Source organism: Oreochromis niloticus, linkage group LG10, assembly GCF_001858045.2.
Source record: "Oreochromis niloticus isolate F11D_XX linkage group LG10, O_niloticus_UMD_NMBU, whole genome shotgun sequence".
NCBI classification, from domain to species: domain Eukaryota; kingdom Metazoa; phylum Chordata; class Actinopteri; order Cichliformes; family Cichlidae; genus Oreochromis; species Oreochromis niloticus.
Window position 1 is genome coordinate 23,495,143 of NC_031975.2, and position 18,312 is coordinate 23,513,454.

Sequence of the window (18,312 nt, forward strand, 5' to 3'; positions counted from 1 at the left end):
TGCAAACCAAAATTCACATGAAGCAATTGAGTTGAGTGTCCACATTTTGTTTGCCTACTGGCTTCGGTTTATGGAAAACATAGCGTGTGAATGCAGAACATTTTTTTGGCAGCCAACTTTCAGATCTTGGCAGTTACCCACAAGTACCTCATTGCACTAATCTTACAGTCTTTACTTGCACTTTTCAAGCCTCTGCAAGTTAATTTTTCACTGATAATGAAGTATGGTTTTTCCTCCCTTTTCACTTTTTAACCATTGAGCAATTCTGATCATATATTCTGTGGTTATGCTTTTACAGTAAGAACAGCAGGGAGCTTGGTCGTGGTCTAAAAAGCGCTTCATTAAAGAATAAAAACTGTGCTGCTGCTGTGATGTTTGCCCACAGACTGCAGCGCTGACCATCTGGATATGCAGAGGGAGAGCAGACAGGCAGTCGTGGTGTCTGCGGTGTCAGTGGTTCCTTTACCTACTTCACCACCTGTATAGAGGGAGGAGTTGGTCGGGTGAACGACAGCGTCGCTCTCCACGATGGAAATGTCGGCTTGGACAACTTGCAACTACAGACAACAACAACGACAGGCAAACAAACATGGTGGTAAAAAACACAGTGAGTGACCAGGAGCAATAAGATGGCAAAAAAGAAAAGAAATAAATAAATGAATGAAAGAGAAGAAGAAAAGAGAAAGTGAGCACGCTCCTTATTGGCTGAGGACATCACAGGGAACAAGGAGGCAACTGAGGAAATGGTAGGTCATGTTACAGTATGTAATTAGGAAGCAGGACTGCACAGTTGGCTAGATTTGCTTAAAATAAAATAAGAATAGAGTAAATAATCCAAAAGCGTGTAATTGTCAGGGCATATAACCACACCCCAAAATATTTTTATTCCTACAGTTTCCAGCAGCAGAATTTAATCCATCCAACTGTGTCATCCCGAGTCCTGAATGTTATGATCGCACTCCAGGTGAACAACCTCACAGTCAGGCTGAAGGGAGCGCCTAAAAGAGGCTCGTGACGGGTTTTCTCTTGCTCTACTTCAGTGCATTACTGTGATCTTCAAGCATTACAAAAGGTCCTGCAGCCCTTTGAAAGGAGGACAACCTGGAATGAACCGCAACACATTTACACAACAGGAGGAGCAAGCAGGATCGCTGCTCTGAGGAGCTTTGAGAAAATCCTTGAAAGTCTCCACAGAAATCGCTTTCTTCTCCTAGAAGCGGCATTTTATCCATGCTTTTCTATTGATTTGAAGGAAAATTTCCACCTTTCTGCTCTTATATTCACAAGTCAAAGAGCCGGAACGGCTACTTTAAGAATCAAAGCATCTCATAGTTTATTCACACTGTGAGCAGTTCTGTTACTTCCAAGGAGCTGACCATCCAGCAAGCATCGAATAACTCTACTAAGGAACGTTTACAGGAGCATTAACAAATAGATTATAAGCATAAACAAAAACAAGACGCAGTTATTTAAACCCACACCCAAAAAAAGATCTAATGTATCATTTAGCGTTTACTAAGTTTTAATATAACTGATCTTCTATTTCTATTAAATAGAACATTATACAATTTATTTCATTTACATATAATTTAGAAAATTTCATTACTTCAGTGTTTTCAGACTGCTGCCACAAACACCGTCTCCCCATGAAACCAATAAACAAAATGAGATTATTAATATTATTTTATTTCCCTAATTTGTTTGCACTTGTTTCATTTCAGTGCATTGTGAGTATCTACTTTTATTGACTTTTAAATGCTAGTTTATCCCACAGTTCTCTTAAGTGCATGTATGAGAGAGGTACAGGAGAAGCCATTTGCTCCATGTAGCAGAAAAGAGACAGTGTTACTTAAGTTTCTCAGAAACTGTTGACCTAATGTCAGCAGAAAAAAAAATATTAAAGTATTAATTTGTCCCAAACCAAAGAAGAACAGCTGGTGTCATACAAATCTTATGGCAGGGAAGTTTTAGCTACAGCACTAAAGAAGCTCTGCCTTTGAATGACAGCTAATGAAGCAGTCAACCCAGAGGAAACAATGATAAAAATCTTTTCTTTTTTTCCCTGATGGCCATGGGTGAACGTCACGAAAGCCTTTTTGCAGCAGCGTCAGCATAGAAATGTCTTAAGGAACAGAAAATGTAGATAAAAATGCATCGCAAATACCTGCTGATTAGAAATCACAGTTTAATACAATTAATGTTGAAACTACAAACTGGTTGTGCTTCAAATAGCATTTTGAAAACCTGATTTTCACCTTCTGTTAAACCGAAACTAAATTATCTCTTCCACTGTCCACCATCTGAACCGAGCTGCTCGCAGTGTGAAAGAATGGAACGGGTGGAAAAAGGCCCTCTAAGAAGCTTGAAACTTTGGTATTTTTAACACAGTAAGGATTTAAGTTAGAAGAAGCTGTACTGTTGAACCTTCAATGATTTTGAATATCTAAGCCCACGCGGATGAGAAGGGGTGAAGGAAGGAGGGCAGGGAGTTGAGGAGCTCACCTAGATCATCTTTAAGTTCAAGTTCAGCATTGGTGGGGTTGATGACCCCCTCCACGTCAAAGCCAGCCAAGTTACTGACCTCGCTGTGGATGAGGTTGAGCTGCGAGGCGGAGAGCAAGGGGGGGGAGCAGGCATGCCAAGGAGGAGGTGGACAAGAAGGAAGAGGTGAGGAAGCAAAGCCATTAAAACCAGAGTAACACTGCAGCTCAGCAGGGATACCTTGACTTTCTGTTCAATTACAGAAATGGACACAGTGCACTTTGTTTCCTAAATTTAGATTTAAAGCCAATTTTGCACAGGGCATGCAAGAAAACACCTGAAAAAGATTTATTTTGCAAACCTTATATGCATTTATTAAACACTACTTTAAAGCTGAATGTTACAGTATCTAGTTGGAGGCCAACTATTAGCACACTGGTCCTTTAGATGACATGATAAAGTGCTTTCATTTGCAACTTTTCAACGCAAAACTACAAATAACTTAAAATCTTACTATTGCTATAAAAAAAAAAAAAAGTATTTTGTCAAGAGGAGATGCAGCCTATGGTACTCTACATTTAAATGCAATGACTTATGTTTATTGAACGCATTTTAAAACAAGCTTATATTAGTAGAACGTCCCGTGGTGTCCCACAAGGCTTCCAACTCCTACATGTCTTGCAATAATCTGTGTAGAGTACAAAGGAGAATCCCGCTGCATTAACTGAACAAGATAAATTTGCTTCTTTGTTGACTTGACTTTAAGTTTTATTTCATGGTAGCAGGACCAACAGTTTCCAGAAAACGAACTGAAAATGTCAAGGTATTCCTCTGAATGTTTATCATTTCAAACAGACATCCAGTAAGCACCTCTCAGCTTAAGATTCAATAGTCATCTGCTATTCCCCAGACACTATATTTCAGCAACAAGCATTTGAAAGTCAGAGTTATTGATAAAGGCCCAGATTGTCCCAAAGAAAAACAGAAGCCAAGAAGATCAGAAAGAACGATAGCAGTTACAACAATTGAATCTTAAAAAACACACAGAGTAAAAGACTAGATTTTCTATTAATGACTTCATTATCACAGTCAGTGGGAGGTTTATTGCATTCATCTGATTAATTATCATCCACTGATGATAACTGCTGCTGTAATCTTTGGTCAGCTACACAATCAAGCACTAATACTCTGCTGCTGCCGAGTCTAATATTTCCAATCCACAAATGAAAAGCTGAAAGCATTTTTCAGCATCTAATCATTTTTTTAGTCCTTGACTAAAACACTACAGTACACTACATGCATCATCAAGGAATGCAAGCACTTCATTGTTCTTTGTTCATTGTTACAGCTCATAAAAGATTCACAAGCACGGTGCCAAGAGTCATTATGCTTTTAAAGTATCAGCGGTAGCAGAAGACGGCAGCTAAATCAGGGCAGAATCAATTCTAATTCACTAGAAAGAAAATGTCAAGTTAATTAGTATGAAATGACATATTAGCATCAACATACACAGGGCAGAACAAAGCATGCAGAGCTGCCAACTGCCAGGTGAAAGCTAAACCCTCGGTCACACCGGGAGAGAGACCAAGCAACTCCCTGGTGCATTTTTCCTTCGCAACCGGTCGTTGCCAGATTGTCACTGACTCGTCTCCAAGTCTGTGTGACTGAGGCCTGAGGTGAAACCTTAAAGTAAATTTCTTTTCCCAATGCATTTCTTTTTTTTTTTTTTGTATTAAAACACTGTAAGAAAGTATTTTATGATTCAAGAATTTTTAAAATAAAAAGGAGTTCTACACTTAGTGGACACTTTGTTGGGTAAACCTGTTCTCTGCACGAAGATATGGTCAAAATGACCTACCGACGTTCAAACCGAGCATCAGAATGGTTGAAAGAAAGGTGATTTAAAAGAGGCACTGAATATGGCATGCTGACTTCCAGATCTACTGGGATTTTCCTGCACAATGATTTACAGAGAATAGCCAAAAAAGAAAAAATATCAAGCAAGCCAGGTCATAGGAGAAGACCGCTTTAAGCCGATACAAAGGCAACAGTAACTCAGATACACCCTTTTGTTACAACTTAAGGTATGCAGAAGAGCATCTCACAACACATCAAACCTTGAAGTAGATGGGCTACAGCAGCAGAAGACCACACCAGGTGCCCCTCCTGTCAGCTACAAACAGGAAACTGAAGCTTCAGTTTGAACTGGCTCACCAAAACTGGACAAGATAAATCTAGAAAAACGTTGCCTGGTCTGATAAGTCCTGATTTCTGCTGTGACATTAGGCCTAAAAACAAAAGCATGGATCCACTCAGCCTCATATCGGTGGTTCTGGGTGGTGGTGGTCTAACTGCTACTACTGTCTAATACAAGTAAAGTGTCCAGACGTTGTTCTGTCATTACTAATAAGTGTTTAATTTATGATAAAGTATCAAAAGCTTTAGTGAAAGGTGAAAAAAGTCAGACTGGTGTTGCCTAACAGGAATGCTGTTCATTCAAATATTTGTCTACACATTAAAGAAAAAAAAAGTTAGCACAAAGGGTAAGAACAAGGGTCAGATTCATATTAAATCAGCAATTATCTTCAATTCCCAATGTGTGAAATTAATGAAAAAGGGAACCGGTGGCACTTTTTGCATCATTCTTGAGTCATTCATTCTCTAACACACAGTGTCACTTCAGTGCCTTTTATGTTTTGTTTTATTTAAACCTCCAGTGATTTTCATGAGCATCTGATCTGATGACAGTCTTATGATCTTGAAGTATATTCTCAAAAAAAAAAAAAAAAATCTTTTGAAGGGGTTCTGATTATGACTTGTAGCAAACTTACTTTCAGGTTTCAGCTCAGCGAAAGGGTTAGAAAGCCGTTTTTAATGCTCAGCAGGACCAAAGCAATGGGAGCTAACGGATCACAAAATATGTAGACACAAAATATCTCTATATACACACTCCAGTTTAAGCCTATTAGACCTTCACGTGAGTTACAACAAAACTATCACAATTTTCAGTGTGAGGAAACTTACTTATATTAAACAGAATAGCAGAAGTTTCCTTTTAAGAGACCAACTGAATGGCTTAGATGTTATCAAATCATCTTTGACGGATTTCCCGTGTTAGATCTAGTTCAGTCATGAGGGAGCAGCACAGATAAAAGGCTGAATAAAAACAGTCGGATGTAATATGAAGGCAACAGTTTGAGTCTACCAAGACCCTGGGAGACCCTGTGGCAGCGCATGAAAGATTTTTTTCTGCTTCTTATCTGATTTGAGTTGTACACACTGAGCATTTGGTTGCTAAAGAACAACAGGTCACATTGAAAACATAAGAAAACTCACAACTGAAATAAGAAAAACATTATCTCAAGCTGTCCATCCTTTAAATGAAAAGTTATTCAACGCTGACCTCAGCATTGCTTTTTAGCACAACAGACTCCCCTTAAAACCCTCACCAGCCTTTAATATCCAACATATGCAAACAGTTTGGCTCTATGTACGTTTTACTGCATCTATAAAAGACTTGTGTAGACTTTCTTCTTAAGCCTCATAAATCACCATCTAAAACTTGAACTCGACTCTGTATAATTAGCGGTGACCTGTGTTGAGGTTAGTGCATGTCTGAATTGACAGAGGACTGACCTTTTGACCCAGGAAGAGGCTCTTTGTGGAGAGCACGGTGAAGCTGTCAGATGGAGATCCCTCTGTAGTGCTGTCCGCTGACGCCGCCTTGCTCACCTCACTCTGCTTCTGTTGAGGACACAGAATACATGTTGACATGTGACACTTCACTTCTAACTGCAGCAATAATGCCCCCCCACCCCCACGGGAGGGTCAGAGGTCAGCTACTGCCTCTGTGTTAAAGCTGCAGGTTTTATTAATATCTTGCCTCAGTTTTGTGTCTTCAGTTGCATTTATTTCTGAAAGTTAAAACAGTCACTCCTGCGGCGCCATTAGTTCCCCGTTTCATTTTCTTTTCCTACCATGTGGAAAAGGATGAAACCTCAATTTCAATAATAATTTCCTGATGTTACCTGAATGCAAATTATTTTGTTCCAAACTTAAGCTCCAGAAGTGTTAAATCCACTCTAAACATAACTGGGGCAAAAAGGTTTGCTTAAACATAGTGTATGTTTTGTTGAAGGGTGGGGGTTTTCTGCTCCTACTTGTCTTTCCAAATTTGATTATTCTCAATTTGCTTGGTTTCTGTTTTTTGTCTGCGTGGAATTTAATTGAGTGTAAAGAGGGTGTATTTCCTCTCTTACAGCCACAATGGGTCAAATGTGTGTTTGTGAAGTGGTGCAGCTCCACAGCTATCAGCAGGAGAGCAGGAATAGCTTTCCTGCAATCAGCAGTGGAGTGTCTAGCATCTGTCGCCATGGTCAGTATGTATGCTTTTTTTTAAAATAAATAAATAAAATAAACCCAATAGTTTGGAGGATTTTGAGACGTGCCCGACAATTAAGCGCAGTAACGACCAATGATACACTTCAAACAGTTAAAATCAGTCACAGTCGTCTTAAAGGCATCAGTCTTGTTCACATTAAGGCATACCTTAGCCTTGCCTCCTGCCTTTTTCCCACTCAGTTTCTTAGCTGTCGTTTTCTTGACCGACTTGGGTTTCTTCTCGGGGGCAGGTGAGACGGGCGTCTCCAGTTTCCCCTTGGCGCCTCTCTTCTTGGCCAGCAGCTCTGGATGGATGTTGGGCAGGACTCCACCTGCTGCAATGGTCACGCCTTTCAGCAACTGCAACAGAAATGTGAAATTAGACAGACCAAGACAAAGTCCACGATGCCCTGCACCACCTGGAAGTTAGGATCATTATCTATAGAGCAGCTCACCTGGTTCAGCTCCTCATCGTTGGCGATGGCCAGCAGGATGTGTCGTGGTGTCACACGACCTTTTTTATTGTCTCTGGCCGCGTTACCTGCCAACTCCAGAATCTCAGCTACATGGTTTGTTTGTTTTTTTAAAAAGAAGAAGAAGAAAAAGAAATCATCATCAAAGGTGCTTAAAAAAAAAAAAACGGCTTTGTGTCCAGAATGCTGAATGTATGAGTGAACCTGATTAACTTTCATGAGGTCTTCAAAGAGTAAATGTGCCTCCGAATGTGATTTAAAGCAAACATCAGGACAAACATGGGTGATCTCTGAACTGTGAAATCCCTCAGTATACAGATTTCCAGTGCTTCCTCATCAGTATCCTCTAGCAGCACCATCTCTAATAGCAGCTAATCTGCAGCACTTTGCCTTCTATTGGATATCAATCTATTGCTATCCAATAAATTTACAAATATGTAAATAACAAAGCATGCTTTGTCACGGGGATTTTTTTTTTCTTAAAGTGCCCTTACATACCCCTAAAATGATTTTAAAGTAGCAATTTGGTAGTTTTATTGTCTTGATTCTGGAGTCAGTCCTTGTGTTGCTGTCTGTTAATATTTAACCACTCTCTTCCATTGCAAAATAAATCTCACCAGTAAGATACTCGAGGACAGCAGCCAGGTAGACAGGAGCTCCCACCCCGATGCGATATTTAGGCAATCCCCTCTTGATGTAGCGCAGCATACGCCCCACGGGGAAGATGACCCCGGCCTTGGTGGACCGCGAGGTCTTGGTCGACTTCTTCTTTCCTCCTCGGCTGGACATGGTGCTGTCACTGCTACCAGCGTCAGGCTCTGCACGGGCACATCAGCCACGATCCATTGACAAATCTGAACAACACTGATCTCCTTTATTACAAACTATTAATTTGGTGCATGACAAAAAGACCAATACCCATTAGCTAAATATCAAAAAGATTGATCTTTACAAGCTTCTTAAATGGCTGCAAACATTGTGGATCAGACTGAGTAGTCTATTAAGCAATCTGTAGATAAACAGAGTAATCCTTTGATAGGAAAACGTACCCGTTTTAACTTTTCTGTGACTGGAGCCCCTGTCTTGGATTTACAAACTAAAAATTGTAAATAAATACACAGATAACAAGGACTGGTTGGAACAGCCATTAAATTCCAGACATAAATGAGTTCTGATGTCATGGGGGCTTCATAAAGAAGGAGGGGGGGGGTGTTTTTTAGTACGCACAGTATGCCGCTTTCCCTCGGGACTCCTACTCTTGAGCATTTGATGGGAAACTGCACAGGACCCAAATAAGCCTTTCATTTTATGTCACCGTGGGGAAATTGCGCAACCCAAATATGACATTTACGGTCCTCACATCTCGAGAGAGGTCGCTCATCAAACGTAAACGCGATACGCACGCGGTGAGGCAATAAAAACTTCCCAAGTCGACCCCGCCGCTTTACGAAACGTAAAGATTACTGTGAGCGAAATCAATGCTGCTGCACCAAATGCAGACACCAATTAGCTGTGTGGTAATCAATTAGCCCACAGCACAGGCCACGCCACCCCCTCCAAAAAAAAAAAAAAAAAAAAAAAAAAAAAAAACCTTCTCTCAACGCAAACACTCCGCGCGCGACACAGTGTCCAAGCCCCCGTTTCCCGCGGCTCTTCCACTTTTTTTCCACCAACACACAGCAAGCACGTTTTATTTCTCCCGCAACATCTGCGGCATTTCTCCACTCTGACCAGGTGTAAGGTGGGCTGAACCGCCACTGACAGCTATTTCCGCGTGTCAACAGCCCGCCGGATGTCTAGCGCGCGTGCGTTTAATTCCCCCACAGTCCGTGCGCGTGACTAACGCCAAATACTGAGCTGTCAGACGACCCGAGGACGATTTTAATGCTCGGGTCAGCGGACTCTCGGGTGGAAATAACCCCGGTAGAGCGGCGGCAGCTGCCCGCTCCTCCTTCCCTCCCCTTCCTGCCCGTCAGCCCCAGCAACACGGTCTCCCTGTCGGCCTCCATGCCAGGGAAAAAAAAGCACGAAATGGGAACGTTAACGTCTCAGCCGGAGTAACGGAGACCGGCTCGACCGACAGGAAACGCCAACACCAGAGCTGACACGGCTGTGCGCGAAGCCGGCGGATTACTTACAAATGCGAGAGAGGAGCGGAAAAATTTTCCTCTCGGTCTCCGGTAACAAGCCTGGGCAGTGTCCCCGTCTCCCACAATCCACAGCGAGTTGAAATATCGGAGCGAGCCAGCGCTGCTCGCAGAGCGCGACTGCTGAGAGCAGAGAGCAAAGCTGCTGAATCTGAATCTGCTGCTGCTGCTGAGATTATCCTTAACCCTTTACACCTTTTTACTTTTGTCAAAAACATGTGGTTTGAGTGGAAATGCTGGACGTTTCCCGCGCTTATCGATAATAATACTAATAATAATAATATTAAGCAGATTTAAGCTGATTCTTTCACTATGCACCAATTAATCCAATATAGGCTACCTTGATTATTTTCAGGGGTACAAATATTTTCGTCTACATCAGACTAGAATATGTTTATCTTTTAATCACTTATTTGAACATCCTTTAAAGACCTTATGAATTTATAATAAGTGTCCTACATGGACATCATTCTTGGACGTTTCAGCTAGCTTGTACTTGTTTACCTAATTTCTTTTAATAATGAGTTCCCCAATAGTCTTAAATCTGGTGTACGGTTGGCTTCATAACCCTTTGGGCAGTTAAATTTCCACCATCACAGTGGATTTTAAATCGAGCTTGCATAGTTGTAGAAAAATATATATTTGGAGAGCCAAGGTTAACTTGTACCAGAATGGTGGAAAGAGAAAAGCATGGGGAAGGAGAAAAACAGCTCTTGACCTGAAGCATATCACATCATCTGTCAAACATGGTGGATGCAATGTTATGGTATTGGCATGCATGGCTGCCAGTGGAACCAAGCATGTAGAGTTTATTGATGAGGAGATTTCTGTTAGAAGTAGCAGGACAATTGAATAATGGCCAAAGTCAGTCACCCAATAGAGTAGCTTTTTAGTTAATAAATACAAAAACTGTCACACTGTCACACCAACCCTCTGCATCCATGAATCTTCTCTGTGGTCTTCCTCTTTTCCATCCTTTGTCCAGTGTATCTACTATCCCTCCTCTGCACATGTCCAAACCACCTCAGCCCTGCCTCTCTAACTTTGTCTCCAAACTGCTCAACTTTGACTCCCAATGAAAACCTTAACTCTGCCATCTCCAGCTCAGCCTCCTGTGTTTTTGTCAGTGACACTGTCTCCAAACCATGAATCATAACAGGTCTCACTACTTTCTCTTTCCCTCTTGCTGCCATCCTTCTGTCACAAATCACCTCTGACACTCGTCTCCACCCACTCCACCCTGCCTGCACTCTCCTCTTCACCTGTCTGTCACCACTGCAAACAAGAAGGAGCTTAAAGCCGATCCCTGATGTAATCCTACCTCCACCCTGAACCCATCTGTTACTCCAATTGCACAATGTCTAGCCATCCTCATATATATCCTCCACCATCCTCACACACTTCTCTGGCATTGCTGGCGTCCTCATACAGTATCACATTTTCTCTCTTGGCACCCCACTATGTGCTTTCTTTATCCACAGACACAGTGCAGCTCCATCTTTATACTTCTCCACCAACACTCTCAAAGCAAACATCACATCTGTAGTGCTCTTTCTCTGCGTGAAGCCATACTGCTGCTTACTGATCATTAGCTCTTTCCCATATCTTCATGTTATGAGTCATCATACCATGCCATTCCTGCAGCTCTGCATATCACCTTTGCTTTTGCATATCTGTGCCAGTATGAATGAAAAGGGCTGTGATTGCAAAACAGTTAATGCAAACTTTTGTTAAACTTTTTTTTGTTCATTTCATGATATGAAAACACAACTGAGGCTTATACAGCTTACAATTTCAGCACAGTCCAGAGGCCTGTAGTAATTGTAGAGTAGTAAGTGGAGTAGTAGATGTAGTAGTAGTAGTAGTAGTAGTAGATGGAGTAGTAAGTGTAGAAAAAATATAGCGGTGATTTGCTACATATTTCAGTTGATGTACATGGACTTTTAACTGCATAATCCTAATGTGTATCTAAATATTACTTGCAGATATCCACTGGATTTTAGCATCACTGCTGCTCTAACCAGACGGGTGCGCAAAGCCCATGATGTGGTGCAGTGCTCAGCACAGTGCCGCAGAATGTTTGCTCACAGGATAGTCTGAGCTTCTGTCCGTACAGAGAGAAAAGATTAGCTCACTGGTCCGCTTTGTCAGAAATTTAAGCAGCAACAGAAGGAGGAGGCTCAGTTAATAGACTTATGGGCTTCATCATTTATCTCACTGTTGTCAGATTTCTGTCACTGTGATAGAATAGTATCTTTAATAGTTTAGCTTTTACACGTGAGACCTGAACCTGGCCCTGCTGTTCTCTCTGCAAGATGCTTAAGGTCACTGAGTGCATCAGAAAGGTCTTCTTCTTGGGTGCTGGTTTAACTCACTGCGTTGAGCAGGTGACCAAAAGATTAAAGACTAAAAAGGCCAAAAATGTGTTTCAAAAATAAAAGTTTTCTTCTTCTTTCCACTTAATCAGGCAGCTCATCACCTGAATTAAGGGGCGTAATTTCCAGGGGGGTTATGACCCCCCAATAATCAGACCCAACCAATATAACCCCCATTAAAATTATGAATTATCTTGCATTAATAGGCTGTTGATTCTTTGTTTCTTTACTCATTTCAGTTATTACCAGGAAAATAGTTGCATGTTTAATCATCTGGAATTTACCCAGATTTATTTATTTATTTAGACAGAGATCTTGACCCCCCCAATGTTCAGCACAAAGTTACACCGATGCCTGAATTACCACCACCGTCTATTGTAAGGGTAACCGAAGCATGCTGTGTGACAAATTTTGTTTTTCAGATTAGTTTTTACACTCCTAGACCAAAGATAAAACACGTGTCTTCAACATGTATGAGCTAAATCTTTGGTGCATCTCCTGGTGCTGAGAAAGTTATGCAGCTAATATGTAGGCAGAAGTCCTAAATAAAATATGGCATTTATTAAAGCATTAATACTCAAACGGTGGAACCCCACCACCACCCACGTGATCTGAATAAAATATTTAAGCTGCAGGAAAAGCATAGAAACAACTGTAAAAACAAACAGATAATGTCGCTGGCCACCCTTCATCCAAAGGTTTATCAGCTGTTTAGGTAAGTAGTTCGGTAGGTACCAGAATTCATCTAATACTTCATGACTGTTAAAAACTGTATATGTGCAAATCAAACCTGAAAAAAGGAGATTTAACACGAAAACAAACAAACCAAAAAAAAAAGCTGAAGGACATTCAAAGACAGTCAAGGCTGTGCAGGACTCACATCTGATAGATGTGTGCACCATACTGATGCAGTGCGCACAGTTTCTCACCAGAGGTCAGACCTGAGCTGTGTAGTAAGCTCGCCTCTGTTTGCATCTGGCATACAGAGAACTAAAGTTAGTATCAGTGTGAAAATACGCTGCAGGGACCGGATGAAATCGGACTAACTAGATCTCATTTAGTGCATAAAAACCTAAATCAGACTTAAGATGACTTTTACAACAAATCAATCGATCCATCAAATGTATAAGTCTGCTATGCAGCATTTACAGTGAAACTATTTTACCTAAACTTGTGATATATACTTCAGTTTTCTGATAAACCAATTAAGTTATTTATGTGTGTAATATAATAGAAAAGTACTGAGGATCATGTCTCCTCGTTCCTGTGATTCCCAACCAAAAGAAAGACTGAAATAACAGAAAACATAATATAATAACTAATATTATAATTTAAAAAACTGCACTGTAAATTTATTTTTATTAAATCATACAGAGTAAAACTCGCACACAAAATCAGATCCTATGGCTTGAATAAAATTTGGTCACACCATGATGGTGGGAGTAGAGTGAGTTGAAATTTGTCGCCCCCTCCTGGAGGGTCTGAGTCTGGATCTGAAAGTGTAGGCTGATAATACAAAGAAATAATAAATTAATTAAAAAATAAAATCTGCCAAGACTTTCATTCAGTTATGGCTAACTGATATCAACAGTAAAATAGTAAAAGAAAATATGTCAGCAGACTACACTGCTGATATAGCACAATCTGTCATGTAATACAGGAACGGCGTCGTCCAAAGGAAATAATGCAGTTGCCAATTTCATCAGTACAGGATATCATAAAATGTGTCATAAATGCATTAATTAAACAATTTAGAATCATAGCCAATAAAAGAATAAACAGCAATAAATCTACAGACTAGAGATGAGAGAAGCTCCTCTGAGATGTAAGAAGTGCATCACCTCTCTTTCCACATTTTCATATTATCCGCAAAAGTGTTTAAATCATATTTTTTACAGTGTGCCGATCGCCTGTTTCACAATGATTGGTGATAATAAACGAAGCCACATGTTGCTGACAAATCTGAAAGTCTTCTTGGTAAGGGAGTATTAAGTGATAACTGCACGAGAAGTTACAGCACGGAAAATAGGGAAAAGTGCATGCACGTGCATCCTGTAGGCATTCATATCATCTCTGTAAAGCTGCAGTGTTGTACATGGAAGTACAGCACTGTGAAAGAGTTTGACCACCCCTCATTTGTTCATATTTAGCTAGAAAATTTTAAAAGATTTAGAGATTTATTGAAATGAGTGCACACATACATGGAAATGCACATACAGAGAGCTTTGTAACGAGCTTGAAAGTGAATATTTAGTATGACCACCTTTATTGTTCGTCATCATCTGATGTTTCTTAGGCAGCTTTCTTGTCATTTCTTTATGTAGTATTTAGAAACAGTTCTCCCGGCATCTTAAAGGACATCCAAAGCTCTTCTTTAGATATTGGCTGCCTCGTGTTCTGTTCTCTATCAACTGCTTCAATAATGTTGAGGTCCGGGCTCTGGGGAGGCCAATCCATGACTGACAGCGTTCTGTTGTGTGTTTTTGGTTTTTCTGCACTGGCAGTGTTATGAAAGAAATCTACCAACATGGCTCTTTGGACTTAAATTGTGAGGAATAAATGTTTTAAACTGCAGAAAAAGCTCTGGTAGTTCATCGCCAGCCTACCCAGTAATTAAACAGAGCATTTTTGTTCATTCACAGAAAATGCTCAATTATTTATTTATTTATTTTACTTTGAAATCATTGTAAAAACCTGAAATTTATAAGTAATTGTTTATCTATTTCATAATTACTTTGGTGTTGTGTGAATGATCACGTGGGAGATCTTTATCAGTAGCAAAAGCTGTAAAACTTATGAAAATACAGTTAAAGGTCTAAAGTTTATGCCGTCCATCACATTTTCCAAAGCCGTCCAGTGGGCCAGATTGGAGAAGCTTACTGTTGTACCTTTTTCCCAACCTCCTCCGTACATGTTGATGTGTTGATCCAAAAATGTTACATTTTGATTCATCACACCATCAGACCTGCTGCCACTGATTTTCAGTCTGGCTCTTGTGTAATTTGGCATACCTCAGCCTTTTCTCACTGTTTCCTTTTCTTAAAAATGGCTTCTTGACAGCCACCCTCCCACTTAGACCACTTCTGGTCTACTGAGGCTTCATTGTAGATTTAGATGGATCAACTGAAGGGTCAGCTGCATCTCTCAGATCATATTTAAGACCTTTGAAGGATTTTTTTCCCCCATTTTCTAAGAATGTGACTTTCAGATACTGTTTATTTACTGCAGATAGTTTTTTAGGCCTCCACAGTTTCAGCTAATAGTTGTTTGGAAATCACCCTATTGGTACAAAAACTCTATTTTATTCCTGTCAAACTGTGTTACTGTTGGCATTTTCCATAGATTCAACTAAAGAAAGTAAGACCAAATTATATAGTAACAAAATGTCTAAAGATGAAATTTAACCCTTTCACGCAGATTGGTCACTACACTGGACAGCTATTCAAAGGCTGTTGTCTTGTATTTGTGACAGTGTTGATGGTATACTTGCACATAAACCACTACATTGGACGCTGATGTGTCACTCCATACCCTGCCATGTTTAAAAACAAATGAAGTTCAAAATGCACATACAAGTTCAAAAATCTTATTTTTCATGCCTAAAGATGAATAAAAATACTGAAGAAAAAAATCCTGAATGAGGTTGTCATAATTCATGCATGAAAGGGTTAAGATGGGTTCTTGACTAATTTGTTTTTTTTCAGCAATAAGTCTTAAAAAACACTCTGTTATAAGGATTGGATTGAAAAAGCAGCCAATGTCCACAGAAACCTTTGAAAGACCTTCAAAACACCAGAAAACCAAACTATTGCTCCACAACTTTTTTACAAACTACAAGTAAGTTTGGCTCCTTGGACTCAAACTATAAAGGAATGAAAGGTGGCTAAAGACTGTTGCCCAGAACTGTACTTCCAAACTGAAGGTTGGACTTTAGATAACAATGATTAGATAACAATATACTTTGCCTTTAGGATATTTTACTATAAATAGAAGAAACAAAAGTGATAGTTACAGGTACTGTCTGTACAAAGCCTTACTTGTTATCTGTGCATTATAGCTTTATTGTTGTTCAGGCGAGGGGTGGAGCAAAGGTACGACCACAGCCACCACAGACTAATGTCTGCCCCTCTGACCATTTCACACAACCAATGGTGAAGCCCATTAGGATCAGCAACTTACATGAACCCCCCCAAAACTTTTTTTCTTTTTCTTTATAGTGTTTTGCAGAACCATCCCTCCATATACTTCGTATATGGATACATTTTAACAGCACACCCACTTTTTTAAATTACAACTATGCACTTTCACCATGCACTGCCATGTTCCTCCTTTGCCATGATCACTGTAGTTTATTTGGGGTCAGTACTCTGAGCTCCACATTCACAGTTAAAATAAAAGTATTCACTGTTAACTCTTGTTTTTATCTGTAAGTTGTAAAAATAAGCGAGAGCTAATTTCCCTGAGGTGGTTTTTACTGCAGGGAATGCTAGGAGCACAATGTGTACAGCATACAGACCCACAGTGTAATACAGCATTTTCAGATATACCACTAGCCTATTAGGAGATGCTTTCTACAGTAAAACACAGCAGTATCACATATGCATATATGTAATATTTATGCACCATTCATTCAAATAGGCTTTTGACGTACAGATCTTCAGACACATTTTCCTAAAGTCTTGTTTCTTTGGAAATTTAAGCATCTCCACGAGAATGTCAACTGGAACTGCGTGCTGGCGCGGTTAGGAGAGGGCATGGCTCTGAATGAATAAAGAGTTCAAGATTTTAATTCAGTTTGAAAGCACAGCTGAAAGAGTTCCAGGTCTGCGTTCACTGAGCTGTGTGAGAGTGAACGTGGCTGCACTGGTTTTAAATGGTTGGAATTTTCTTGCATTAGTGAAATGTTTGGTTTTTTATGCTTTTTTTTAATCATGTGCTCCCATGCCCCTGTAGTTTCTCAGTCATCTGGGTCATGGTCGTCTATAGAGCTCGAACTAAGAAGACAAGTGGAAGAAGAATATGTGCTCTTGAATCTACACTTTTAGTTATTTTATTTTTTGTTGAAAGCTAATTGCCAGCCTATTCATTAAAAGCTCTTTTCTGGATCTTGACTGCTGTTTGTTCTGTTCTCTGTTAAGATGATCTCACTGTTCAGGTTAACGTTCAGGTCTGGGCTCTGGGGAGGCCAATCCATGACTGTTAGTGTCCCAGTGTGTGTTTTTCTATCCAGGTATGCTTTTACTCTACTGGACGTGTGCACTGCAGGCTATGGTGAAAATTGAAGCTGTTGCCAGTCAGATGCTTTCCAGATGGTGTTGCATGTTGGTTTAAAATCTGGGCTTCAGTGACCAGAAGATAGATCAAATGAAGTTCCAGATGCATCTCTCAGGTCCTGTGGGCTTTGAGCTTTTCCTGTTTCTTAAGGACATGACTTTCAGATATTGTTCATTTGCTGTAAATAGTTTTTGGAGGCTTGCCATTTCTTTTTTTGTCCTCTATTCTTTCAGTTTCCTTGTTTTGAGGACACATCGCACACCATGCTGAAATATGCATTGTGTGCGTATATTATTGTAGCGTTTCAGCTAATAATTGTTTGGGAATAACCACTTGTAGAAATATATTTTAGGGCTGTTAAACTGTGTTCTTTGGCATTTTTGCAGATTTAACTGAGGAAATTAGAATAAATAATGTGTTTTATGACAAGCTGCTAATAATAAAGTGCACAAAGATACCATTTAAAATCGGTTCTTTGCTAAGTTGTCTGATATGTGTAGACACAACATTGATTCATCCCTTGAGTTAGCTGCCTTTGCTATGTTTGAATCATTTGTAGGTCAGTGTTAAGTGTTTATCAAGCAAAAACCAGTTCTCTGAAATTAGTCAGGTACAAGAACTGGACAGAACAGGAGTGAAAATGAGCCAGAATCCAGAGACAAACGCTGAAAGAAATCCCAGAGAACTATTGCTAAAGACCACGTTAAGAAATGACAAGACAATCTGGCTCATTAGAAGCAAAATATAAGGATATAAATATAAATGATTCATGTTTTCCTGCTTTCCCTGCTACAATTGGTTTCTGCTTTGAAACTTCACTCTGCAAGTAGACACGACTGCACTGAGAAGCTTCAACAAAGAGAAAGGATCCTGCAGCGAACAGTTATGATCATTAATGATTAATCTGGTCGTTGGTTTCTATATTTCTCAGCGAATCTAAATGAAAAACGATTTCCTAAAGACTAAAATTTTATGGTGTAGAACAAAGTACGAAAATAAAATATCCAAGCAAATCTGACAGCGTTATTCACTTAATGAGACAGCTATCTAATGCATTGGATCACAGCACTGACCGGCCTCCGCTGTGGTTTCAACCTTCACCTGGATCTCACGTGGACCGCAGGAAAAAAACACACCGAGCAGGAAGGAGTCTCGTTTTCCGGGCTTGGGTCAGCTGACCGG

General features: G+C 40.1%; 1 protein-coding gene across 10 annotated transcripts in view; it reads right to left on the bottom strand.

Moving 5' to 3' along the window:
* The window catches only part of macroh2a1 (macroH2A.1 histone), a 28,969-nt gene extending 10,657 nt beyond the window's left edge, over nucleotides 1-18,312 (bottom strand). For 2 of the 10 annotated variants that reach the window (XM_013275143.3, XM_003451445.5), the window contains exons 1-6: nucleotides 9,473-9,646; nucleotides 7,952-8,152; nucleotides 7,317-7,423; nucleotides 7,030-7,221; nucleotides 6,118-6,225; nucleotides 2,503-2,602 (exon numbers count right to left, since the gene is read on the bottom strand). In XM_013275143.3, coding sequence (XP_013130597.1) covers nucleotides 2,503-2,602; nucleotides 6,118-6,225; nucleotides 7,030-7,221; nucleotides 7,317-7,423; nucleotides 7,952-8,123 — 679 coding nt within the window. In that variant the 5' untranslated portion in view covers nucleotides 8,124-8,152; nucleotides 9,473-9,646. Of the gene's footprint in view, nucleotides 1-466; nucleotides 558-2,502; nucleotides 2,603-6,117; nucleotides 6,226-7,029; nucleotides 7,222-7,316; nucleotides 7,424-7,951; nucleotides 8,153-8,383; nucleotides 8,431-8,561; nucleotides 8,899-9,472; nucleotides 9,649-18,203 lie in introns of those variants that run through there. The other 8 variants (XR_003221936.1, XM_013275142.3, XM_013275141.3 and 5 more) reach the window with 8 other exon arrangements.